The sequence below is a fragment of the Vombatus ursinus genome, unplaced genomic scaffold, assembly GCF_900497805.2.
Source record: "Vombatus ursinus unplaced genomic scaffold, bare-nosed wombat genome assembly UNPS02014810.1, whole genome shotgun sequence".
NCBI classification, from domain to species: Eukaryota; Metazoa; Chordata; class Mammalia; order Diprotodontia; family Vombatidae; genus Vombatus; species Vombatus ursinus.
The window spans coordinates 44,324,394-44,352,233 of NW_020954588.1; the positions used below are offsets into that span (position 1 = coordinate 44,324,394).

Below are 27,840 nucleotides of genomic sequence, written 5' to 3' on the forward strand. Positions count from 1 at the left end.
ATGTCGGAGGGAAAGAAGGAAGAGATTTTGCAATAATAGCGCAATTAAAAGGGGAAAGAAGGGACAAAAGAGAGGGGGTAAATGAATAAAAGAAAGGAAAAAAAGAGTTGAAAAACTTATGTAAAATCCAAGAATTCAGGAAAAGGTAGGACAGTAGGGGAGGGAGAGAAAGTACCCGAAGGAAAAAGATTGGAAGCAAAGCACTCCAAACTAAACTAATCCCAGGGACAAAGTGTGAATTGAAAAGAGGAAGAGGATAAAGAAAAAGCAATACTAGAAAATGGAATAAAAACCAGCCTAGTAACCAGAACTTAAAACGTGAATAAATTAAACAGGAAAATTTCAGTTCTGGGGAAAACTCAACTTATATCAAATATGGAAGTCCCCATCGGAGACAATGAAATGTGCCTAGATTACAGCTGTAGAAGAGAGAGAGGGAAGGGACTGCATCTGTACTAGTGAACCCTGGGAGCTGGAGTTTAGTGACCGTGTTTTATAAACCAACTCCTCACATGGGCTTGCTTTCCTTGTGATTTGCTTCTTCCAAAGTATAGAAGAGGAAGGAAAAAAAAGTTTTCCAGTGTGGCAGAGACATTTTATTTAAACCACTGCAATATGTGGTTGGTTCCTTAAATCAAGTACAATTTTTAATGACCTCAAATTATATTTTATCACAAGCACAAAAAATACCAGCATAGCTGCAACTACAGACTAAAACACACATCAACTCTCAAAACAAATCCCTAATTGCAAGCTGGCACTGATGCTAAGAATACCTGCATGCCATAGCAAATTCCAAGGACTGGCTTGCCAATCGTGAATATTGCTGGATCAAACCAGGGAGCATCTTCAGCATACACAGAATTTGGTCCTCCAGAGATGATGATAGCACTGTGAATGAAAGAACAAACCTTAGCCAAGAAAATCACCTGTTACCGTTCTCCAGTTTATCCAGCCCAGTTGTACCAATGTTGCCTAAAGCTCTCTCGGATTCCTGCAGTTACGAGCTCCTCAGGTTAGCTTTCTTACAGCACCTTGTTTCAGCCAGTCTTCTGGCCTTGTCTTATTCACAGAATCCTGTTTTGTTGGTGGACATTTCTTATTACAATGAAGACTAGGAGCACCTGTCAGAGCAGGGACTCGAAAGGAGAGAGATGCAAAGAACCAGCCCCCTCCACTGCCCTTTAGAAGAGGTTGGGGTTAGGTGTCACACACTGCACACAGTTTGGGGCTTTTTCAATGTATCAATAAAACATGCTGACTCTTTCCTTTCTAAAAAATCCCATGTGTCCTACGGGGTGGCTCTCTGAGAATGGATGGGGGAGGCAGGTAGGAAGGGGAGAAGATCTGAGGAGATACACAGGATAGCAGGGTAGTGTAAAGTATCAATAAAACCTTATTAAAAAAATAAGCCTCAAAAACTGAATACTGGAGAATCTTGCTACAATGTCCTCAGGGCTCATCAGGCTGTGCAATTATCTCTGAGTTAGACTTAAGAGATCTTTTTGGTATTTTAGTAACTAAATCTCCTTAGTGTGAGATCAGAATAGACTAATTTTAAAAGTTCTCTCTTTAAGGAAAAGTGTTCTAGGATAGCCCCTGTCCACTTTGCTTCACTGGCATATTGCTTAACACTTCAATATTGACCCCTAAACTTTGACACATAAGAAAACATAGGAAATGCAATGTAACAAAGGGGGATAGGGAAAGGAGAGGGGAATAAGCATTTATGTAGCACCGGGCACTGTGCTAAGCACCTGACAATTATTATCTCATTTGATCCCCATAACAACCCTAGGAGGGAGGGGCTATTATCCCCCTTTTGCAGATGAGGAACTGAAGCAAATAAAGGTTAAGTGACTTGCCCAGGGTCACCCAGCTGCGTCTTAGAGGTCACATTTGAACTCGCATGTTCCTGACTCCAGGCCCAGGGCTTTATCTATTGGGTCACCAGCTGCCCTCAGCTTGTCCATGAAAGAGAATTACAAGAACTGAGGACATTTTAAAAAATTAAATAAATAGATAAACCTAGATTGTTTTTGCTTTCAAAAACGAGTAACCTCTCAGACATTTCTGGTAAATAGCTTGTTTTCTTAGAAAATTTCGGTGCCCGGACAACTTCCGAACAAAACCTCCCTGAGCACAGCATGGAGCCATTTACGAGGATCAAACAAATAAGTCAGTCCAACCTCCCAAGTTCTTGAAATGCCCCTGCACAACACGGGAACAAAGCCTACCGAAATCCTTGCTCTTTGATGGCAAATGCTGGCGTTTCCAGAGGGAAGATCTCCGACTGGACAAACAGCTCCCTCACTCTCCTGTCGATGACTTTCCCATACTGAGCACCGGCATCCAGAATGACAACAGCCCCTTCATAATGGTGCCCGCTATCGCTGAGGTCCCCTCCAGCATTCTCCAACTGTGAATATAATTTACAAAGGACTTTTAATGATGAAAATGAGTAAACAATAAGTGTCCCCACATAGAGGGCATGTTAAAAACTGAAAATGAAAAACCTTTCTTGGATGACTCAAGGAAAATGGACGCAAAGCTTGCTTTTAAGCCTGAACTAAGCCATTTGATATAAATCCAGTTTTTAAAACTATCTCCAACCAAAAATTCAAAATCAGCCCTTTGACCACATTTTGTATGTCCCAACTCACATCCTCCCCCCATAACCAAAGACCTCTCAATTTGTGAACCACCAAGCCAGGCAATTTTTAAACGGGAAAAGATTAATCACTATCTGGACTTTCCAAGACAATCTCCCTCAGGTCTCAGGATTTCTCAACAGCCTCTATTTGAATAACACTTAATACGAAAATACTAGGCTTACAAACTTCCTTTAAAAGCCTTTATTTCTCCATTCCATAAGAACAAAGACAATGCCTATGAAATATCTAAAGCAGAGTTGCTACTAGTGCTGAACAGTGAAGAATATATTTATCATCTACAAAATTTGAAAATAAAATTGACTGGAGTCAAACTGCTTAACAGGGGCAAGAAAAAATAGTAACTCATTTATGCAGAACTTTTAAGGTTTCAAAGAAATTTCCAGACAACCACCTCATGAGGTTGGTAGTGCAAGTTCCGGCCCAGTTTTATCGATGAGGAAACCAAGGCTCCAGCAGGTGAAATGGGTTGACCATGATCATAGCTCACTTAGCAACAACAGAAGCAAGATTGAAAAAGTAACCCAAGCTCCGAGGATCTTTCCTCATAGCCAGTATGTCTCACTCATAGAAGCCCTCCCTACTCCACACTGGCCTAGACCTCGATCATCCCTTGAAGATCCTGCATCCTGGGATAAAACGAAGACTCCAGCTTTCCTGAGCCATCAGTCATTTGCAGGTCTAAGGACAATTGAAAGATCTAGGACTTCCTATCACAAAGAGTTATATCACATCAACTTCTATCAAACATATTTAATCACATTTAAGGACATGTACTTTCATACCAATACATGCAATTTGAAGAAGCATCTCTAAAAGATTCCATGAAACTGAATTTGCAGTATTAGATCCCAAACTCTAATACAAAGCAGTTTCACCCAAATAACCTGGTACTAGTTAAGAAACAGAGAGGTCTATCAATAGAACAGATGAGGGCCCCAATATACGTAAGCAAAAGAGCCCAGGAGCCTCACGTTTGGGCAACCTAAGACCCCAACTTCTGGATTAAAAACTCACTATTTAACAAAAAATGCAGGAAAACCTAAAAGTAGTTTAAAAAACATTAAGTAGTCAGTCTGGCAGAAACTAGGTACAGGCCAACCTCTCACATTACATATACTTAGATAAATCAAAATGGACATATGACAAACATCATAAGCAAATTAGAGGTACAAAGAAGAAATTACCCTTTAGATTTATGGATAGGGTATGAGTTCATGACCAAACAAGGGATGGACAAGAGACAGTAGTTAATTCTAATTATGTAAAATTAAAGGTTTTTTGCACAAACAAAACCAATGGTTAAAATTAGAAAGGAAACAGTTAACTGGGGAAAAAATCTTTTTAGCAAGTTTCACTGATAAAGGTCTCATCACCAAGCTATAAAAGGAACTGATTCAAATCTACAAAAATAAGTCATTCCAAATGACAAATGGTCAAAGAATATGAACAAGTTAGTTCTTAAAGGGAAGAAATCCAAGCTAAAAACAATCATATGATAAAATGCTTCAAATCACTAATAATTAGAGAAATGCAAATTAAAGCAACTCTGAGTTTCTAATACCCATTAGGTTGGTTAAGCAAAGTTAACAAAAAAAGAACATGACAAATGTTGGGAAAATAGACACAGTAATGCACTGTTGCCTGAGCTGTGAATTGGTCTAGACATCTGGAAAGTAATCTGGAACTATAAAGAGTTACTAAACAATGCATACTCTCTGACCCAGCCATATCACTACTAGGCCTGTAAAGAAAAAGCAATAAGCCCCATACACACACAAATATTTATATAGTAGCTCTTTTTGTTGTAGCAAAGAACTGAAAATTAAGGGGACATCCAACAGTGGGGGAAATGGCTGAACAAAATACTGCTTATCAATGAATGTAATATAATACTATTGTGTACTGAGAAAGAGGGACAGAGACAGACAGAGAGAGAGCGAGTACACAGGACTTGTCCTCAATTATCCGTTCAGAGGTTTTGTGAAGAAAGCCCTTTGTAAAACTGATAGGGGTGGAGCAGCTAGGTGGTGCAGTGGATAGAGCACTGGCCCTGTAGTCAAGAGGACCTGAGTTCAAATCCAAACTCAGATACATAAGACTAGCTGTGTGACTCTGGGCAAGTCACTTAACCCCAACTGCCTCACCCTAAAAAAAAAAAAAAGACGGGTACACAAAATATGGTAGGTAGTAAGGAATTGTCCAGTCCCTACACCATATCACAGTTTAGGATTATAGAGGAGAAATGCAAACGACTTTAAGATACAACTTTTTGTTTCCACAAGGCAAATCACTGGCACAAGAAGGCTAACATTAAAGGAGAAAGTTACAATGCAATTTCACCTGCACTTACAGCTGAATGAGACAGATGGTGTGGCTTTCTAAGAAGGACCAAAACACATAGTAGAGACAGAAGAAACCAAATCACAACTAAAGTTTTTCATTTTCCTCTTAGCCTCCTATGTAGGCTCAACACAAGAGTAAATGACAACTCAAGAACCCAGAGGAAAAGCTATGACTGCTGGACTGTCAATATTGCCCTTCCTCCCTCAAGAAGTACAACCCATTAAGCCTCTACCCTCGATCAAAGTTTTAATAGAATGATATATACCCTTTTTTTTCCCCTTAAGAGCCTGGTATAGTGAATAGAAAATGGACTTAAACTAGGGCTGGAATCTCTCCTGCCTCTCCTTGACTTATGAGAGGTGTCAACATGGAAGAGTCACTGGATCTGTCTGCTCATTTATAAAAGGAGAATTAAAAATATTCGTTGCAACTTAAGTGTAAGTTTTGTGGTTATTCAATCGTTTCAGTCACGTCCAACTCTTCATGACCCCATTTGGAGTTTTCTTGGCAAGAATACTGGAGTGGTTTACCATTTCCTCCTCCCGCTCATTTTACAGACGAGGAAATTGAGGCCAACCAGGTTAAGTGACTTGCCCAGGATCAGTCAGTAAATGTCTGAGAATGGATTGGAACTCAGGTCTTTCTGACTCCAGGTCTGGTACTCTAACTAACTACCATGCCACCTAGCTTCCCAAAATGTAAACAGTCACATCATTTTAAAAATGAAAAAAGGAAGGCAGTGTCTTTCACAACTGTTGATAAGAATCAAAAAACAAAAATGGAATAAAAGCAAAGGACAATTTTAATTACATAAAATTAAATTTTTTGGCAGGAACAAAATCAATGCACCTAGAATAAGAAGAGAAGCTGCCAAGGGGGGCAAATATTTTCATCAAACTCTTCTAATAAATCTCTGAAGACATAAAGGGAATACAAATATATAAGACTAAGAACAGTTTCCTAACAGAGAAGTTACAAAAGAATAATTTTTTAAAAAATGATCAAAAACCATTTGAAAAAAAATGTTCCAAATCACTAATTGAGAGAAATGTAAATTCTAGTTTCAAATGACACCCAACAAACTGCAAAGATGACAAAAGACAGTCAGGCACACTAATACACTCTTGTTATGCTGTGAATGTATCCAACTACTGTACAATATAAGTATGAGAAAAAGTTGCTAAAACATTCGCATGGGTTGACCCAATGATCCCATCTAACTGAGCATACAACTCCAAGGAACAGCAATAGTCATAAAAGTACTTTTTGTACTAACAAAAAATCCTGGGGGAAGTGGGTCCATCTATTGGAATTTTCTAGATAAACTGTGGCATAAGAATATAATGGAATATTACTGCACTGTAAAAAACAATGAACATGAGGAATTCAAATTCCTGGAAACATTTGTATGAACTGACAGAGCAAAGACAGCAGACCACAAGAAAAATATACACAATGATAACAATAACATTGACAAAAAACAGTATTAAAATATTTGATGATACAGGTTAAATGCCATAGTCAATTATGGTCCCAGGGGGCAGATTATAAAACATTTCCCTACTATTTAAAAAAAAAAGATGAACTTTGTCAAATCTGCAAAAATATGAGTCATTCCCCAATTGATAAATGGTCAAAGAATATGAACACATAGTTTTGGGATGACCAAATCAAAGCTATATATAGTCATATGAAAAAATGCTCTAAATCATTATTGATTAGAGAAATGAAAATTAAAATAACTTCGAGATATCATCTCATATCTATTAGATTGGCTAAAATGATAGAAGGGGTTAATAACAAATGTTGGAGGGGATGTGAAAAAATTGGGACATGAATAAACTGTTCAGGGAACTGTCAACTGATCCAACCATTCCAGAGAGCAATGTGGAATTATGCCCAAAGAGAAATAAAACTCTGTATACCCTTTGGTGCATGTACAGTTCAGGGAAGGTGGAAAGAAGAGAAGTAGACAGAATGATTAAGGAGAGAGGCTTTAGGCCCTAGCAGAGGCAACGCTGGCTGACTGGCTGACTGGCTCATGCATCCTTTCTTCATGGCCTGTAGCAAGCATCCATGTGCTGGGCCCCTGTGGCGCCAAGGTTCAAAGTTCTCTCAGTCTTACATGAAGATTCCTTGATGGAAAAATGCCTGGGAAACTTGGAAACCTTGGCCAGTGGTCAGGTCCAAAGGCAGCTTTGTATGTGCAGATGAGGGCTAGATAGGGGAAGAAGAGTTTAGGAAAATTTTTTTGGATTTTCTCCTCAGAGTTGAAGGAGATAGGAGATATGCAGTGGGACTTCAGTCACCTGCATCCCTCAGGAAGAATGTTCTGGCTAACTGAAGTTTTAAGGAACACTAAAGCTCTAGTAATAACTTGTTTTATTTTAGCCATTTTGGACGGAACCTGTCTAAAATATCTGATGCATTATCCCGCCTTTTCAAAAAGAGTAAGTAGGCTGATCATCATTGAACATTTACTTTATGGTTCTAAGTTATCGTAAACACTAATTACTGTACTTTACAGTGATAGGCCTTCATGGAATGTTCTAGGTTGTGTGGCTTTTTGTACCTATTTGAAGGGAATACTAGATTATCATTTCTGCTTTGCCTTCTTGTTCTAGAACTTCAAGGCAATTTTCTTTGTTAGTTTCTTGTAATACTATATCAAAATTCCTTTTTTTAATCACAATTTTCAGGTAGTCCGATTATTCTTATGTTATTTCACCTTGATCTGTTCTCCGGATTGGTTGTTTTTCTGATGATGTTTCATTTTCTCTTCTATTTTTTCATTCTCTTGATTGTGTTTTGTGATTTCTTGGTGTTTTGGAACATCATTAGCTTCCCCTTGCCCAATTCTAGTTTTCAAGGAGTTATATTCTTCCTTAAGTTTTTTGTTTCTCTATTTCCAGTTAGTTGATTTTCTTTTCATAATTTTCTTGATTTTCTTGGATTGCTCTTATTTTTTTTCTATTTTTCCCTCGATCTCTCTTATTTGATTTTTTTTTTTTAATGAGGCAATTGGGGTTAAGTGACTTGCCCACAGTCACACAGCTGGGGAGTATTATGTGTCTGAGGCCACATTTGAACTCAGGTCCTCCTGACTCCAGGGCCAGTGCTCTATTCACTATGCCACCTAGCTGCCCCCTCTCTTACTTGATTTTTAAAGTCCTTCTTAAGTTCTTCCAAGAACTCTTTGTGTTTGAGATCATTTGACATTTCTCATTGAATAAGGAGTGGCTTTTAAAAATTCCATTATCTTCCTCTCATTATGAACTCAGATCTTCTCTGTCCCCAGAGTAGCTAGCTGTGGTTAGGTTCTTTCTCCTTTGCTCACTCATTTTTATTTATTTATTTTTGTTTTTTTTTTTTAAGTGGCTATTAGTGTAATCAAGTTGTTTTCCCGAGGTATGGGGAATGACGCCCCAAGCCTCAGGTTCTTCTCACTGTTAGTTTCTGAGGCCGGTCTCGTGACCCAAACTTGGGCTCTCCTCTCCACTCCTACACCACAGCTAGAGCCCCCTGCCACCCTGTCCCACAAATGATCTTATTCCGTGAGGTCCCTCAGGTGGCTACAAACTGCAGCTGTCCTGTCTACCCTGGAACTGAAACCAGGGACTCTGCTCTCCTGCAAGTGTCCACAGCCAGCAGGGTCCCTGCCCCTTTGGCACTCACTCAGCAGCAGGTGTGTGCTAGTGCTTTCTCCCTGCAGCCTGGAAGCATCTGGTCAGTACAGCTGTGCTTAGCATCCCTGGACAGTGGATGGTCCTTCAATCTTCTCCTCAGACATCAGACTCCCACACAGCCTGCAAAGCTTCTTTCAAGTCTGAGACTGCTTCTCTACCCAGCTGCCCTCAGGGCTCACTGTTTGTTGATTCTGCCGTATGTGTACTTCACTGAAGCCAAACCTCCACCCCAGGAGGTCTGGTGTTCCTGGGGTCTTCTCATATTGTCTTAGGAGGATTTCTGCTTTACTTTGTGTGTATTTCTGCTGCTCGGAGGCAATGTTCGTTTTTTCGGGGGTTTTTTTTTGTGGAGGAAATTTGGAGAGCTGAAAGTTTTCTGACCTATTCCACCATCTTCCCAGCATCCTCTCTCCTTTTGTATTTCAAATTTGGTTAAAGGGGAAAGAAAATATTGGAAAAAACAAGAAAAAAATTTTAATGTCATGGAACTACAATAAGGATTACACAAGTCGTAGCAGCTACTACATTGAAGGACCATAGGTCTTGGATACTATATTCTGTAGAGCGAAAGAACTAGGGTCATGACAAAAGATAACTTACCCAGCAGTTAAGCACAATCGTGAATGGAAAAAAAAAAAAAAAGACATTTAACAAACTCAAAGACTTTCAGGTTTTTGTGACAAAACCCCAGAACTTAAGGTAAAATTCAACATATAACATCCAGGAGAAATATAAGGTAGACATTAAAGACCAATTATAAAGGATTCAATAAGGTCAAATTATTTACTTCTTATATGTGAAAATATTAGCAATACTTTTAAGACTGTCATTATTTGAGTAGTTTAAAAGAAAGGCATGGGCTAAGCTGAGTATGATGGGGTGATTTTAAAAAAAAATAAAATGTGTAGGGAGAGATAAAAAGGAGTAATTATCTCTATATGAGGTATACAAGGAAAAATTAATACAGAACAAGTTAGTGGGGGGAAGGGTGGGTAGTGCTAGAACCTTACTCTCATTAGCAATGGGTTAAAGAGGGAACAACATATATATCTAGAAGGGTATTAAAAGTTTTCTAAATTCAGAAAGAAATAAGAGGGCAAGGGAATAGGGCAGAGGGAGAGGATAATGGAAGAACTCTTAGGGGGAGGGTAGGTTAAGGAATAGGAGAACAAGGTAGGAGGGAGTAGTAAAGCAGAGGAGTGAGAAGGGATAGGAATAGGGAGAGAAGGACAATGTGGAAAAACAGAAAGGAGGAAAATACATAACAAGTAATTGTGGCTTAGAATGTGAATGGGATGAATTAATCCATAAAATGAAAATGGAAAGTAGACTAAAAATTTCAATCCAACAATATGTTGCTTTCAGGATACAATAAAAACGAGAGACAAACAAACATAAACTAAAAGGCAGAAGTGGAATTTAGTATGTAAAAAATATCAGATAGTAATCGTGATCTCAAAGTTAAAGTTAAAATAGATTTAATCAGAAATAACACTGACGCTATGTGTCAGCAATATTCAGTATTGTTTTAGACCATTTAAAAAACCTAGACAGTATAAAATACCTGAGCATATACCTACCAAAATAGATGCTGGAACTACATGAATATAAACATAAAACACTTTTTAGACAAATACACTCAGATCTAAATAACTGAAGTAATATTTATTGTTCATGGGTCGGTAAAGCCAATATAATTTTTAAAATGAAAAATGTATCTAATCTATTTATTCAATGTCACCCCAATTAAATTACCTAAAAAAAAAATTATAAGTTAGAAAAAATAATAACAAAGTTCATTTGGAAGGAAAAAAGGTCAGGAACTTAAAAGAAACCAGGGGAAAAAGATATAAAGGAAGTAGATTCAGCAATATCAGACCTTAAACTAATATATTATAAGGTAAGAGCACTGTTGAAGGGTAAAAAGGACTATTGTGCTATAAGAAATGATGAACAGGCTAACTTCAGAAAAACCTGGAAAGACTTGTATGATCTGATGCTGAGTGAAATGAGCAGAACCAAGAGAACGTTGTACACAATAACAGCCATGTTGTGCGATGATTAATATTGATAAACTTAACCCTTCCCAGCAATACAAGGATCTAAGACATCTCCAAAGGCCTCATGATGGAAAACGCTATCCACATCCAAAGAAAGAACTATGGAGTTTGAATGCAGATCGAAGCATACTATGTGCTATTTTTTTTTCTTCTGTTGAGTTTTGTTTCCTCTTTCTGGTGATGCCTCCTGTTGGTTCTAATTCTTACTTACAACATCACTAATGTAAAAATATATTTAATAGGAATGTATATGTATAGCCTATATCAGATTGCGCACCATCTTGGAGAGGGTGGTGGGGAGGAAGGAAGAGAAAAATTTTAAACTCAAAAGCATATGGAAGTGATTGTTGATAAATCAAAATAAATTAATTTTAAAAAATGAAGGGTAAAAAGGATAATTTCAATCATTTTAGATTAAAATTTTCTTGTATGAATAAAGCCCATGTAGCCAAGAATAAAAGGAATACAGAAAATTGGGGGGAAAAACTTTCATAGACAATCTCTCAGATAGGATGTAATTGGGTTGGAATATTGCTATGCTGTAGGAAATGAGCTGGTTGACTTAGAAAAACATAGAAAGAGTTGGACTTATGAAGGAAGATGCTATCTACCTTCAGAGAAATAGATGATAGGAGGAAATAAGCATAGGATGCTCTTACATATATGTGTATGAGTATATATGGGTGTATATGTATATGTTTATAGATATATGCATGTATCTCCATGCTTAATTATAGCCTTCTTAGGATGATGGGGGGAGGAAGGGGGAAAAAATAAAGTAAAAAATACACAACAGAGAACGAAAGAAAACCAACAAGGAAGCGCTAAAAAAAAAAAAAAGCTGGGCATTTTTTAAAGCAACATGTATTTTTCATATGGGTTTTTTTGCAATGGAGGTATATTGTTTCATATTGAATCACTGAATCCTCTCTTATGGTCTGCTGTGTATGTGGCAATGTCTTTTCTCATTTTATATTTAAGTTTAATTTTGAAAATTTACAAAAAACAAAAAAAAGAAAAAAAGAAAAAGAAATGCAAAAGGAAAGGAAGCCCCAGATCTGAAATCTTGAACCCCTCAATTGGTCAGGTTCTCCCCCTCAAACTATCATCTAATTACTTTGTAGCTACCTGCATTTATTCTCTTTATACCTCTATATATCCCTATGGTCTCTCCCCTCAGAATGCAGGCAGCTTGGTGGCCCAGGCCTAGAGCACCAACAGGTAGGCTTCTGGCCCAAATGCTGGGACTGCTTCATGCTTTATCCTGGTATACCCAGAACCCAGCACATGGCCTGGCATACAACAGGTGCTTAATAAATGCTTACTGGCAGACTGATCATATCCAAGTACTTCGCCCTGGATCCCTCCTGCCAGATCCTCCCTGACCCTCTCATACGCATATTATCATACATAAAAAACTTTCAGAAACTCCAAAGGAATTCTTCATTGAAATGTTTATATTTATCACTTATTTTCTCTAAGTTGAGGGTTATGGTTAAAACTGGGATTCAGATGTTCACATAATCTTAGGCTTCATTCTATTTTGGAATAATACTAAGGAGAAAGGAAGGAAATTATGCAAATAAAATAAACATAAATAATCATTTCCTTTGCTTGATATGTTAACTGCTTTCATATGCACAACAATCCAAGTCATGCAATTCAGACCAGAATCCCCAGACATATAAAACTATGACAGTATGTTATGGTGGAGAATAAAAACTAAATTATTAACCGTGAACACAACATACTGGCACGATTCACTCAGAATATACAAACATGCCTGTTAACAAACTAGAGACATCAAATTTTTTTTAATGTTTATTAAACTCCTAGTAGACACATTAACCTTCTATGATCATTCCCCCTATAAGCCTTATTACTTTTATTACTTAATTGCTTAATCTTTGCTGAGGAGCAATTTAAAAAACCAACAGCCATATGAATTATAGGTCAGCTAGCTGGTGCAGTGGATAGAGTGCTGGGCCTGGCTTCAGGAAGACCTGAGTTCAAATCCGGATTCAGACACTTCCTAGCTGTGTGACCTTGGCTAATCTCTTAACTTCTGTTTGCTTCAATTTCCTCAATTATAAATTGGGGATAATAATTGCACCTACCTCTCAGAGCTGTTGTGAGGATCAGATGAAGTCATATTTGTAAGGCGCTTTGCACAGTAGCTGTCATGCAGTAGGTGCTACATAAATGTTAGCTGTTGTTACTATAAATTACAGGGACATAAAATATGAGCTTCTTAGAGTTCGACCTGATGTCTCCATCACCAAACAGTGACAGAGTGATCTAGACCTAGTCCAGTCAAACCCAGCTCCAGGATTGTAAGAATTGGTCAGCCCTTAGCTAACAAAGCCTGGAGCTGAGTTTCAAGGCTAAAACCAGAAGAGTCTTGGAAATCAAACATGCTCTACTGACTTTCTTGCTCCTAGGGGAGATCCCTCCAAACATCCAAGTCAGGATGCCCAATAAGAAGCTGAAGATGTAAGACTTTTAAGCTGGATAAAGTTAATCTTTATAGAGTTGATAACTGAATCTTCGGGGATCTTAAAGAGCCTTGAGAGATACCCAAAGTCACTAGGTACAACCCGAGGATCCAACAAAGAAAACAGAGAAGGAGCAGCTGGACAAGTAGGAGGAAAGCCAGGAGGAAGCAGTGCCAGGAAATCCTAGAGAGAATAGAGTATCATGGAAAAGATGGTGTCTGACAGAGTCAAAGGCAGAGAGGAAGAGAAGGAGGTGGAGGGAGAAAAAGTCCCAACTGCTTTACTGGACTCAATATGGTTTGAGATAAGTGAGCCACTTTGTGGGGCTCAGAAACCTTTTCAGTCAAGAACCCCCCTATTCAAAATTCTTAATAACTGGAAAACAATTTACCTTTCATTTTCTGGGGAATAACTGTTTTCTAAGTAAACATGACACCAACAGGACTTTAGGGGGATGCTGAATATATTTAAGATGGTGTGCTGGCTACACAATAGTTTGCAGTTTCAAATATATGGAAAGAACCTTCAAGTCCTAAAACCAAGGAGTAGAATATGTAATATTCACAGGATGGAAATGAGGACAGCATAGACTCTATATTGTAGATAAAATTCTAACAGGAAACAGAGGAATCACACACACGCACAACACACTGGGAGCTATAAAAGATCTCAGGAGATATAAAGCTGATTTTCATGCTGAAAATCTGCCCTTGACATCCATTTTTTTCCCACATTATTTCATATTATTTTAGAAGGGAGAATGTCACCAGTATTGACGCATGCTCCTGGGACACTGCTATACAGTGCACAAAATGGTCTGGAAAATCCTGATTTATAGGAAGGAATAGACAAACTATTGTTATTTAATCATGAAAGAGTCTTATCTTATTCATGTGTGTATGTAATAAAACTGCATTTCTTTTTAACCATGTAACCTAGTCAAGGTTTCAGTGTAGGAGGTGTGACCTGCACAGATTATGAGCAACTGCATTCAGGGGAATCGGATATACTCAAATTTATCTAGGCCAATCCTACAAAAAATTCAAAAACCGAGAGTAAGTCAACCTCCATCCAATCTCTTACAGCCAAGACCTATCACTAGTAAGATGCAAAACTGGATGGATTCCTTTTCCTTTTACCCCACCTCCCTTGTAAGAAAAGCAATCAGTGTAAGGACTGGGGGAGAAATTGAAAGGGCCCCTACCCTATTGGTCAGAGAGTGGTGGAGCTGTCCCCAGAGCACTCACAGTATCCCACTTTTATTCCTTTTGTAAGCATCTCTTGATAAAACTTTTATTTACTGAAAGTAAAATTTAAAATAGCAAGAAAAAAATAAGCACAATAAAGCTTTAAGATAAATATATTTGATAAGACTATTGCAGCTCATGGTTCAGGAAACTTTAAATCAATATCAAATTAGTAATTCACTGGTATCAATGCTGATTTGGAGAATCAGCAATCTTTCAGACAGAAGTTACCTTAAAACAAGATTCTAAAAACATTAGCACCATGTATATCATGGCACTACCCAGAAATTTCCTCATGATACTAAAGGTATTTTCAATAGAAATTCCATGATAGTAAAATGTGAATTTCCACATTAAGGCATTCAGGAATGCCAAGAGGGGCTGCCTGGAGCTGCCTCCTGGTTTTTCACATGGGAAGTAGAGAGGAAAGATTTCTAACTATAATTGGTAATAGGACTGAGAGCTAGAAGAGACCTTAGAAAGTCTTTTGTAAACCCTCTCATTTACAGATAAGAAAACACAGGTCACCCAACTCTGTCAAGTTAGAAACATCTTGACACCTAATTCTAACCCAGCTTGCAGGACCATGGATTGGGAGCTAGAAGAGGCGTGAGAGATCTTCTGACCCAACAGCTTCATTTACAGCAGAGAAAACAGGTGGAGACCCCCAGAAAACTCCCAGCAGGGCCGGGCTGCAAGCCAGGGTTCCACAGCCTCTCCAGGGCTCTTTTCCTCTGTGGAGGCCACACTCAGAGTTGGGCCCACGACCACCACACTGCCAGTCATCACTTTTCACCATCCCTCACTCCTAGACTAACTCCAGCCTCTTTCCAACCCATCCTACACATCATTGCCAGCCTGTCTTCTGAAGAACAATTGAGCCATTACTAAAAAATTATCCCTTGAGAGAGAAATATCTTATCCTAAATTTACCTACCCACCCATGTTCTTAAACTAATTTATATGAAACAGTTTCTTAAAAATTAAAAGCTAGGGGCAGCTAAGTGGCACAGTGGATAGACCTCTGGCCTTGGAGTCAGGAGGATCTGAATTCAAATTTGACCTCAGACACTTGACACTTACTAGCTGTGTGACCCTGGGCAAGTCCCTTACCCACTGCCTAGCCAAAAAAAAAAAAAAAATTAAAAGCTATTAAAATTGAGAGAAAAAAATAGCTTATCCTACACTAAAATAATTATCTTGCTGAGTTAGAAAAAATAACAAAGTTCATTTAGAAGAACAAAAAGTCAGGAACTTCAAAGAAACCAGAGGGAAAAAGATGTAAAGGAAGTAGATTCAGTAGACTCAGACCTTAAAACTATATTTTCAGATCACTGCTGAAGTGTAAAATGGATAATTTTTATTATTTTAAATTAAAATTTTCTTGTATAAATAAAACCCAAGCAGCCAAGGATAGGAGGAATGCAGAAAATTGGGAAAAAACAGACAATCTCTCAGATAGAATGTGACTGAGTTGGAATACTGCTGTGGGGTAGAAAATGATGAGCTGGTTGTGTGTGTGTGTGTGTGTCTCCACGCTTAATTGTAGTCTTTGGGGGAGGGAGGAAGGGAGAAAAAATAAAGTCACAAGTATGCAGCAGAGAACAAAAGAAAACCTACAAGAAAGCAAAGAAAAGGGGGACAGCTTTGAAAACAATGTGTAATATTTATTATATAGGTGATACATCCTACAAGAAAGTAGTAGAGGAAGGGGATAAGAGAAGAAGAGGAGTTGACAGAAGGAAGGGCAGATTAGGGGGAAATAAAAGTCAGAAGCAAAACACTTTTGAGAATGGACAGGGTGAAAGGAGAAAGAATAGGATAAACAGGAGAATAGAATGGAGGAAAATACACAGTAATCATAACTGCGAAAAAAATTTTTACAGTAAGTATCTCAGCAGCAGCAACAAACAGCAACAGTATTTCTCAAATATTCAGAGAATTGAGTCAAATTTATAAAAATAAGAGCCATTCCCCAATTGATAAATAGGTCAAAAGATAGGAACAGGCAGTTTTCAGACAAATTAATCAAACCTATCTATGTCATATGAAAAATGATCTAAATCACTATTAATTAGAGAAACATAAATTAAAACAACTCTTAAGGTACCCCTCCACACCTATCAGATTGGATAATATGACAGAAAAGGAAAATGACAAATACTGGAGGTGATGTGGGGAAATTGAAACACTAATGCACTGTAGAGCAATTCGGAACTATGCAAACCATGCATACCCTTTGACCCAGCAACATCATTACTAGGTCTGTATCCCAAAGAAACAAAAAAGAAAAAGAAAAAGGACAAAAATATATACAGCAGGTCTTTTAGTGGTGGTAAAGAATTGGAAATTGAGTGCACTGCCCATCAATTGGGGAATGGTTAAACAAGATATGGTATATGATTGTGATGGAATGCTATCATACAATAAGAAATGACGAGCAAGATGATTTCAGAAAAACCTGGAAAGATTTATGTGAACCAATGCAAAGTGAAGTGAGCAAAACCAGAAGAACATTGTACACAGTAACAGCAATACTATACGATGACCAGGTGCAAATGACTTGTCTGTTCTCAGCAATATAATGATCCAAGACAATCCCTAAAGACGTACTCCACCTCCAGAGAAAGTACTGATAGAGTCTGAATGCAGATCAAAGTATACTTTTTTTTTTTTAATTTTGCCTGAGGTTTTTTTGGTCTGTGTTTTCTTTCACAACACGACTAATATGAAATGTTTTGCATGACAGCACATGTATAACCCATGTCAAACTGCTCACCTCAATTTGGGGGAGAGGGAGAGGAAGAAAATTTTGAATTCAAAAGTTTTAAGAAAAATATTTAAAAGTGTTTTTACATTTAATCAGGGGAAAATAAAATATTAAATAAATGTTTTAAAGATCAATGGTTCTAGGGGCAGCTAGGTGGCACAGTGAATACAGCACCAGCTCTGCAGTCAGGAGGACCTGAGTTCATATCCAGCCTCAGACACTTGATACTAGCTGTATGACCCTGGGTGAGTCACTGAACCCCAACTGCCTAGCCAGAAACAAAACAAAACAAAACAAAAAATCAATGATTCTTTATTGCCTAAAGGCTTATTCTCTTATCATTTCATATGTATTGGGAGAACATAGCTAGAGCATAAATAGTAGAATAGGAGACAGAAGACCCAAGTTTGAGTTCAACGTGGACAAGTCATTGGTTCTTTCCCTGCTGCCCACAAATACGCAACTAGGTGGCATGCAGAGCAGACTATTCCCATTCTGGGTACCAACCGACCGTGGAAGCCATCTACAATTACTTGCCAGTCTTATTCTCAGTCAAGTTTAATGGGCAGAGCCCTAAAAGTTCTCTGCATATATTAAAGTTAGAAAAAAATTATTAATTCATTCCACTTATTTTATGTGCTTTAAAATGCAACCTTGAAAAAAACCTGCATATTTCTTCAAGATGTATATAACAAGAAACCCCAGTAAAAAATTTAAAAACCTAAATACAGTAATTAACCAGAATGTTTAAGGAAACGAATATTTTGATTAAATTAACTTTTCAAGGTAACTAAAGATTAATTAGAAAACCTTTTCAGTTTTAGCCTTTGTTTCTTATCTCTCAAAAAAGCTGAATGGTGGAAAATCCATTAATTACAGATTGTAAGTAATTAAGCTTTTACTGTATATAAAAATTTAGTCGTGCTGGATTAAAGTCAGGTGATTGCTACATAGTCCTTTAAAGAACCCCTTTAGCTCCTTTTCAGTGTGTAAGGGGCTCAGGTTTCAGTAAAAGACACCCTGTCCCCATCTGATCATTCAGAACGTTCCAAGTCCCAGCTTCTTATTCCCTTAGCTCAGATCAGCCCATTCAAGCTTCTAGTAAGTGCTAAGGGTGGGAGAATCCCCCTGGGAGGAGGTGTGGCAGGACCTCACTGGTCACCAGCTTCAGTCCAGTTAAGCAGCTGGCACTGGCTTTTTTCTTTCGACCTTTGAGATACTGGTGCCAAATGTTAAAAATAGTCATTATTACTATGCATTAATATTATAACTTTCTGAATGTTTGCTATCTACTAAAAATCAATGCTTCTTCAAATCTGACTCTGAACAGTTTCCTGCTTGGCATTACATCTGAAAACCAAGTTGTTTTTTTTTTTAAAGAATCACCTTCAAAAAGTACAATTTCAGTCAACAGAAAATCAAGATTTGAAATAAAGAAATTCACTTGAAAATTATTCATAGGCATATTTATCTTGCAAAGTAAGATACAAACCACTAGGTGGCACCACAGTGCACAAATCACTGGGCCTAAAGTCAGGAAGACCCAAATTCAAATCCTGCCTCTAACACTAGCAGTGTGACCCTGAGCAAGTCACTTAACCTCAATTTCCTCATCTGTAAAATGGGAATAATAACAGCACCTACCTCCCAAGGTTATTGTGAGGATCAAACAGAGATAATATTTATAAAATACTGGACACACAGTAGGCATTATATAACTGTTTACTATTATTATTGTACTGCAGCCATACACTTGCATATTATTAAATATAACAGGGCAATACCTACAGATAGATTAAATGTAGGTTTTAGGAATTTTTTTGGTCTCAAATCTGCTGAATTTGTGAAATGCTTCTATTCCACCTTTCTCAAGTCTTAATAACGTCAGTATTCCTGAAAATACTTTAATACACTACTTCAGCTTAGAAGTGACCTATGAATTTTTTCGAAAGGAAAGAAAAAAATACCTTATAAGTTAAAGCAGTAAAACTGCCAAGCTTTCACAGATATTATAAACTTTGAGTTCATTTTTACAAGTGATACTATTGGACTCCATAAAAACCACCTTCACGCTGTGGAGACAGAGTCAAGGAAATCTGAACCACAGCTCATTTGCTGGAAAAGCCAATAATGTAATAAAATCATTTTTATTAAACTCGATAGAGCTCGTGGCTTTCTGAAGATCCTTTTCTACCACATATTAAGCTGCCTCATTTTTAAAAATTAGTTAATTGCCTCAACTGAATTCACAATCACTTCTCATACCCGACTAGTTAGAATTCACACTCCAGAAATCAGCAGCAGTTCTTTTACACCTAGTTAGTTAGTGTGTGCTATCCACACCAACGGACACCTAGCCCTGAGGTGTCAAACCGGCAGCGAGGCCCACACCACTACCAGACACCTGAACTAGACTGAAATGTAACTGGGAAATATTTAACAAAATTATGAAAAATACCATAAAACAGACAATATCAATACGTCGTTTTCTAAGTTTATCTGTGGCCTGCAGGGCTCCTTCTGTAGGCTTTCCTGACGCCCATTTCTGCTGGGGTTTGACACCCACTGCCCTAGATTGTATCACTCAACAAAAACTTTCCTCCCTTCCCTTGCAGTGTGGTCTCCTGATTAAGAGGCTTTCTGATCATGTAACCATCATAAGCTTATATGAAATATTAACTTGGTCTCCTATGCATTATTCCCATTAAAGCTGAAAAGCCCATATTTGCCTAATATATCCTCAGTGCTGGTTAAGGCAGTAGCACGACGCAGTATTTTTTTTCAAGTCAGTTGTAGCACTAACTGCATTAAGTTCCTTGTCTGTCACTCAGTAAGTATATGAAAGTCACTGCAATAAGGACCTCAGAGCCCACCAGGGTCAAAGGTTACTTCCCTGGTTCAACATAGTACTCCAAGAAATGTGTCCAGGACCAGCAATTAGGCACTATAAAGAAAAGGTCTCAAACTAGGGAGATACACACACAAACACACAATCTTATTGGGAATTACAGTTCTTATTAGTTTTTTCCTTCTGTTCACTTATATAGCAGTTTTCTTCCAAATGAGTGAGTTCTTATTGTACTGGGAAGAAAGAAGTAAGAACATAACAAAATCAGTCTAGCTTTCATGCTATTTCATTCAAATCATAAGAGGGCAGGACTAAATGTTTATGGCATCTTATTAGAAAGGGCTGTCCAAATGATTCATCAACAATTATCTACTGTGTGGGCAGTCAATGGAGATGCCAAAACAAAAAGAGAAACATCTCCTGTCTTCAAGGAGTTTACATTCTATCCAGAGAAACAAGATCTATTGGGATAAGTGATTGTGCCTATGAAGGGCTTTACAAAGTAAATACAATGTAACCCGGAGGGAGGTGGAATCTACTGGGGAAGATGAGACAGAATGAGATTACTCACGCATACAGAAGTATTTGCCTTGGCAAGGAAATGGGCCAGCTCATCATGGGAGACACGGCTCTGAAGGCTTAAAAGTGAGATGAGATGAGGAAGAAATGAAAAGAGGGAGCTCAAAATGAATTGGTCTCGTTTTTTCCCCAATAAACTATGAAGCAAGATTCTCAGATGAGCCACAGGAGATTTTAGCAGGAAAGCAAACACTTGGAAAAGCCACTGGGATAAGGTGTACAAGGACTGTCTTGCCACGGTGAGAGCCCAGGCGAGGCTGTGGAACATCAATTTCTGGAGGACCCAGTCCACGTGACTTAATGCCTTTTCTCCAGCTTCATTCAGCACTTGTGTAGGAGTGAGGGCAGGAGCTGATGGGAGTGATCCAAGGGCAGAGACCGGCTGGGCAAGATAAGCAATATAAAAGCAGGTAAGGGAGTCCAGGACAGCTTGAGATTGAGCTAGTTCACCAAACAGTCAAGGGCGTAGCCAACAGAAGGCTGACTCAGGGAAGAGGAACTGGAGGTCAAAGTGTGGACAAGGAACAAGGCTTGGGGCTGCAAGGCAGGAGGACGGACGAAATGCCAAAGCGAGTTTACGAACACAGAAGCAACGCCACTAGTGGGTGATGGAAAAATCAAGGGTGGGTGTGAGCGTGGCTGTGTGTGGCTGAGGTGGAAAAGAGGAGCAGGTCATGGGAAATGATCACACTGAACTGTGAAATCAGGGTGTTCTAACATATCCGTTAAAAGGTCAGGAGCTGTGGAAGACAAAAAGACTGTGAACCAGGCATTAATCTCACTGAGAAAAAAAGGAGTGTCCTGGAGGCTGGCAGACAACAGATTCGGGTATGGACTGGAATGTGTGGCCTCCACCAAGATTTTGAATTCACTTTTCTATCCTACAAAACATGCTGTATATGCATAAAGGGAAATCCTCCAAGGCTTTGGTGGAGACTTCACTTCCCAAGAGATGAGGCAAATGGAGCATTTTAAATGCTATACAGCTGGAAATATGAAGGAGAAATGCAATCGAGGAGTAGAGATCACTGCAGTTCCAACAACACTTGCTTGATTTTAAGAAGAAAAACAGGTCAAACTATCCCAAGTTAAACTTCTTGGTGCCATTTCAGTAGCTGGGGGAAGATAAATTACTTATGGACTTATCTTAAATCTTTCTTGCTACCACAAACCAATGACACAACACACATACAGACATAAAAACAAACGAAACTGAGGCAGCTAGGTGACCCTGTGGATACAGCTGGTCCTAGAGGCAGGAGGACCTGAGTTCAAATCCGGACTCAGACACCGAACACTTACTAGCTGTATGACCCTAGGCAAGTCACTTAACCCCAAATGCCTCACCAAAATGAAGGAAAAAAAAATGAAATTGACCAGAAATATAAATGGTAGAATTGTCTGCAACCAAGAGGATTTATTTACTAACAGGACCTCACCAGGATGAACTCTGGAGGCTGATTCTAGACATTAAGTGTTTACAAATGAAAGTGAATGGTCCACTGCTTGTATTAAGATAATCTTACCATTTTGAATTTTAATCAAATTAGACTCCATTAAATATCATGCTTGAAGAACAGAGTATTTCATTTGACAGAATTAGCATATACCCTGAGAGCAGGGACAGTTTTTTGCCTTTCTTTGTACAGATATCACTTAGCAAAGTGCCTGGCACACAGCAGGCCCTTAAATGCCTCCTCACTTGATAAGGGCTCACATTTATAGAGTGCTTTATTTACAAAGTTCTTTCCTGACAGTAACTAAGGTAGGAAGAGTAAGAATTATTATTCTCAGGGTTTTTTTTTTTTTTTTTTTTACAAGTGCAAGAGGGTAAATGATTTTCCCACAGACAAGGCAAATATTAGAGCTGAGACCCAAGCCCCAGTTTGTTAGCTCCGATCCAAGGCCCTTTCCAGTCTATCAGAACCAAAGTAAACAAGCGTTTCTTGGGAGAGGGGAGGGATGGGAAAGAAGGGAGGAAGAGGGACCCTCAGAAGGCCCTAGGGGGAGGGAGCCTCCAATGCCTTAAAATCATTCATCATGATTCACATCAATGGAGAGGTCTAAGGAAAGCTAACAACAGTTTATTCCACACACCATTAGAGGAGCAGGAAGATTTCCTCGTGGTTTCCCCCAAATCTTTGTTAGGAATTACTCTGTATTTCATTAAGTAGGCTCTTTAAAAAGTTTTCAATACCTAAAAGGAAACGTTTGTCCTTTAAAAAAATACTTTAAGTAACAAGTTTGTCTTCCTCATTCAATAATAACCCTGTTACCTGGAGAATTTTCAGAGTTTCCAACTTTCTAAAAGCAACATAATGCAACTGAAAGCAAACCAATAGCAGCATATTCTGTGTCTTTTGACACACTGAATTCAATTAGCCTTTATTATATATCTACTATGCTCCAGTCACCATAACAGCCTAAGAATCCTTGGAATTGAAGTATAAGGCAAGACCAAAGCAAAAAGTCTTTGAGACATTACTTGGAATCATTCATTTACGGCACTTAAGGGGCACCAAAGTGGACAGAGCTGTGGGTCTGAAATCAGGAGGACCTGAGTTCAAACACAGCCTCAGACACTTACTGTGTGACCCTAGGCAATTCACTAACCTCTGTCTGCCTCAGTTTCCTCAACTATAAAATGGGGATCACAATAGCCCCTCCCAAAGTTGTTGTGAGGATAAATGAGATAATATTTGTAAAGCACTTAGCAGAGTGTCTGGCACATAGTAGGAGCCATATAAATCCTAATTAACCTCCAAGTTTCAGTTTTTTCTCTATAAAAATGAGTTTGATAATATCTGGACTTCTTACCTCTGACATACAACTGACGACATTTATTATTTGATCAGAATAAGTTTCTGTATACTACACATCCTGGTACTGAGCATAATTTAAAGTTTCTATTTTATAATTTGCAGGCTTTTTTCCCCCACCAGACCTGTGATAATGTAGGAAGAAGCCCCTGGTGAGGAACTAGGATCCCACACCAGTATGTCTCAGAAGCTCCACCTGAACCCACCTCCAAGGTCAACTCTGATCCACCAGGTCAACTGGCCTTTCATTTCAAAATTAAGTAGCTCAAAAACCTTGCACGTCATCACTCACCTATAAGCAATATATACAAGAAATATTTAATTTAAACACTTAAAAATATTCACATTCCATAACAGGCCTAAAGCCTTTTATCCAAAAAGCTACAAGAATCGTCACATGACATACCAAAATGATAGCTTTCTTCTGAGGTAAAGTAAATCATCTCCACTGGAACAGAAGTCAAATAAGGCAGAGACACCGGACCACTTGTCCATTTACCCAATCTAAGTTAAGTAAGGAATCCAGGCCACTTAACTCCCAGCCCAAAGATCTTTCTACTAAAACAACAGTTTTGTGGAAATTATAAATAATAAAAACAAAAAAAAAGATTTTAATGAGAATAACTAGGAATTTTATTCTGTGTTTTAATTCAAAGTGAAGCTCTTACAGAAATGTCATTGTATTAGTAACAGCAGTCCCTTTAGAGAATTCACCAGTTGTATCTGAGTGAGAGATCTGCCTGGATTCCCACCATTTCAGACCCTCTCTAGCCTTAAATACCCCAACTACTTCCCCCAATCTAAATGGCTGCATTAACTTAAAGATGGAGGTCTCACCTCTGTGGTGAGAGACCTTGGAACTCAGTTTCCTCATCTGTAAAAAGAGGCTGAATTACATGCCAAGATCATTTCTGACAGTATCTAGAACGTGAGTGTTTTATCTTGGTTTAATTTGAGACTGGAAATCCCTGGCTTACCCAAAGAGAAAAAAACAGCCAACTCACACAGGCCCATCACACTGCAAATCAATGGAGAAGCCCTGACCTGCTGTTTCTGATCTGAGCTTTAGGCAGCCTAGTGGCACCCTACTCCTCCAGGGGGTTCATCACTCTAGTCTCACGTTCAACAGTCACCCCATTTTAGCACAGCTCAAGCAATCCACCAGACTCAGCCTCCCCAAGAGAAAAGATCGCTTACTGCTGGTGTGTGCCACCACCCCCATATGCCTGGCACATAGTAAACACATAAGTGTTTTATTTATAGTTCTAGCTTGTTTAAATCAACAAAAAAAGTGAAATTTTAACATCCCTTCAAGCTCTATGGAATTTATGTAATAAAAGTGTCCTGGTTTAAAATAGTGATTTAAAAAAAAAACACTATGGGTTATTATACAAAAGACTTCAACATCAATTTCCTTTGAATAATTTTTAAAAACAGGCATTTTAAATGTGACTTAAGTGACACAACTTTAAGGAGCACAAAGCTGAAATGAGTTAGTAATGACAGTTCACTTTTGGGGTTGGGGGGGAAGGCAACGGTAGGCCAGTGAGCTCCCATTACAACATCTAAGACTTGTTTAATAATAAGCTTTGTCCACCCAGCCCCAAATAATTTAAAATCCTATCTATCAGTAAAACCAGGTTTTAATAATACCGTAAGGCAACAAATGTCTTTAATGTAGAGAAACGAACAATTAAACTGGGACACAACTATTTCAAAATTATTGAATTATTGGATTCTTCAATGTTTAAAACTCATATTCCCTTAGCAGCAGGTGAGGCAGTGAACACAACAGCACCTGGAGTCAGGAGGGCTAGGCTGGAAGCCCCCTTAAATGATTTCCTGGTTGTGTGATCTGCACATTAAACACACAGTGGACAGAACACAATGGATTTGAAGTCATGGGACTGGGGTTCAAATTCTACCTTCTGACGCTCCCAGCTTGATCCTAGAAAAGTCACTAAACCTCTGGACTTGACTTCCTCGTTTGTAAAATGAAGGGGTTGAACTAGATGGTCACTAAAACCCCTTCCAGCTATAAATCTACAGGCCCTAATCATTTCCCCTCTCAGATCCTCAGTTGGCTTATTTGTAAAAATCAGGGCAAAACTCTGCCTGCATTACTTCTCCTAGCACTTTGCAAACCTTCCAAGGCACATCAATAACAAACTACGACCCGTCCACACCTCCTCCTGATCAAGCCTTGTCTGACCATACTCAAATGCCATAAATCTCCAGAAGGGATCCCTGACCAAACAGGAAGCAAAAGGGTTACAAGTTTTTGAGGGGGAGTTTTGGAAGTTAAATTAAACTAACAACATTCATTCCGATGATGAAGGCAAACCTCCAGGTCTGGAGCACAAAGATTCCTCTTTAATTATAGATGACTTATATGCACCCAAATTCTCACTGAAATTAATTGGAATATAAATTGGATCTTAAAATTTTTCTTGTTCATTAAACCTATGGAAATAATAATAACGTGATGTTTAAGGTTTGCAAAGCAATTTAGGAACATTCTCTGCACTGGCTCTGGAGTCAGACGGCTTCCGTTCAAATGCTCCCTCGAAAGCTGTACTTTGCAGGAACCCCAATTCCGTAAAATGAAGGATTTGGCCTCTATGACCTCACATCTATAATCCCATGTTATAACTTTAGGAAGCATGTACTACCGATCGCTATTCTCCCCATATTACTGATGAGCAAACTAAGGTCAAGTAAGTTACGTGACTGGCCGTGCCGACCAGGGAGCAAGGACACATGGCGGGATTTGACCCCGAGTCTTTTCTGACGAAAAAGCAGACTTATGGAGGCTTCAAGGTGCTGCCCACGCAGCCTTCTTCAGGACCACACGCCAGCTGTTTGGTTTCAACACACGAGTTAAACGTCCTTCTCGTTCAACGCTCACTGGGCTCGGGCTGGGTGAAAAGCCGAGCCGGCGGCTGGAGCCGCTTCTCTGAGAAGTTTCAAGGGTGAAGGGAGGGACCCTCCCGGCCGGGAAGCCCAGACCCGACCCAACACTAACTCTCAGGCCGGGGTTCAAATTCCGGCCCTCGGAGGGAGGAAAACGCACGAGAGGAAAGGTCAAGTGGATAAGCCCAGCTTCGGAGAGGAGGGGGCCGAGGTGCCCGCAAGGCCACAAAACCAGCCCCTGGGGTGTGGGGGGGGGTCTGACCGGGGTAACCCGATGGGGGAGGGGAAGAGGGAAGAGAATGTGATACCAGAGAGCCAGCGATTCGTGGGGGTGGGGGATGGGATGGGGGAAGGGGGCCCCCGGAGGACGCGGGATCCGACCCCCACGGGCTTTCCTCCTCTGCGCACCCCGCGCGAGCCAGGCGGGGAAGTGGAGTGGCCCCCTCCCCTCCCCGGGCCCGGCCCCCACGTGCCCAGGCCGGAGCTGGGCAGCCACGTGGGGCCCGGGCGGGGCGGCGCTCCGCACGTGGGCCGGGGCTAGCGGCGGGGCCGCCCCCCCCCCCCCCCCCCCCCCCCGTCGGCCAACGCGGACGGGGCCCCCCCACAGCGGCCCTGCCCCTCCCCCCGCCCCACGCCGCGCGCCCACAGCCGGGCACCGGGCGCTTCCCCCGCGGGCCCAGGGCACGCGCGCCATGCACGACCCCCCACCCCCCGCGTCCGGACACGGACACACACACTCACACACACACACACACACACACACGCACACGCGCGCGCGCGCGCACACTCGCGCCCCAACAAAGCGGCGGCGGCGGGAAGTGCGGCAGGCCCCGACCGGGGACTCTCCCGCGGCGACCGCCCGAGAAGCCCGGGCCAGGGTCGCGCGCCCAGGACGGCGGCGGCTCCACTGACTGACCTTGGAATCTCCGTTGCATAGAGCCATGGTTGCGGGCGCGGGCGCGGGAGGCACGGACGGCGAGGGGCGGGCGGCGGCGGCGGCGCTCTGTCCGCGTCTCTCTGGGCCCCGGCGGGAGGGGGCGGGCTGGAGGAAGGGAAGGGGGAGGGGCGGAGGGAGGGGGGCAGGAGGAGGAGGGAGCGGGGCGGAGCTTCCTGCACGCAGCCGCCGCCGCCTCCCGGGGCCGCCGCTGGGAGGAGCCCGAGCTCAGCCGGGCCACCTCCCCTCCTCCTCCTCCTCCCCTCCCCCTCCCTCCCTTCTCCCCCCTCCCCCCTTTCACCTTCTCTCCTGCCCCCTGCCCCTCCTCCCCTCTCTCTCCCTCCCTCCTCCTCCCCCACTTTCTCCTTCTCCCTGCCCCCTGCCCCTCCTCCTCCCCTTTCTCCTTCCCCCCTGCCCCCTGCCCCCTGCCCCTCCTCCTCCCCTCTCCCTCCCTCCCTCCTCCTCCCCCCT

The 27,840-nt window shown here is 40.4% G+C and overlaps 1 protein-coding gene across 1 annotated transcript in view; it reads right to left on the reverse strand.

Annotated features, from left to right (window-relative positions):
* GMPS (guanine monophosphate synthase) overlaps positions 1-27,422 on the reverse strand; it is a 64,642-nt gene extending 37,220 nt beyond the window's left edge. Inside the window, exons 1-3 of the mRNA XM_027875701.1 lie at positions 27,352-27,422; positions 2,238-2,419; positions 777-891 (exon numbers count right to left, since the gene is read on the reverse strand). Of these exons, the coding sequence (XP_027731502.1) occupies positions 777-891; positions 2,238-2,419; positions 27,352-27,378 (324 nt within the window). The 5' untranslated portion in view covers positions 27,379-27,422. The remainder of the gene's footprint in view (positions 1-776; positions 892-2,237; positions 2,420-27,351) is intronic.
* Between the last annotated feature and the right edge of the window lie 418 nt (positions 27,423-27,840).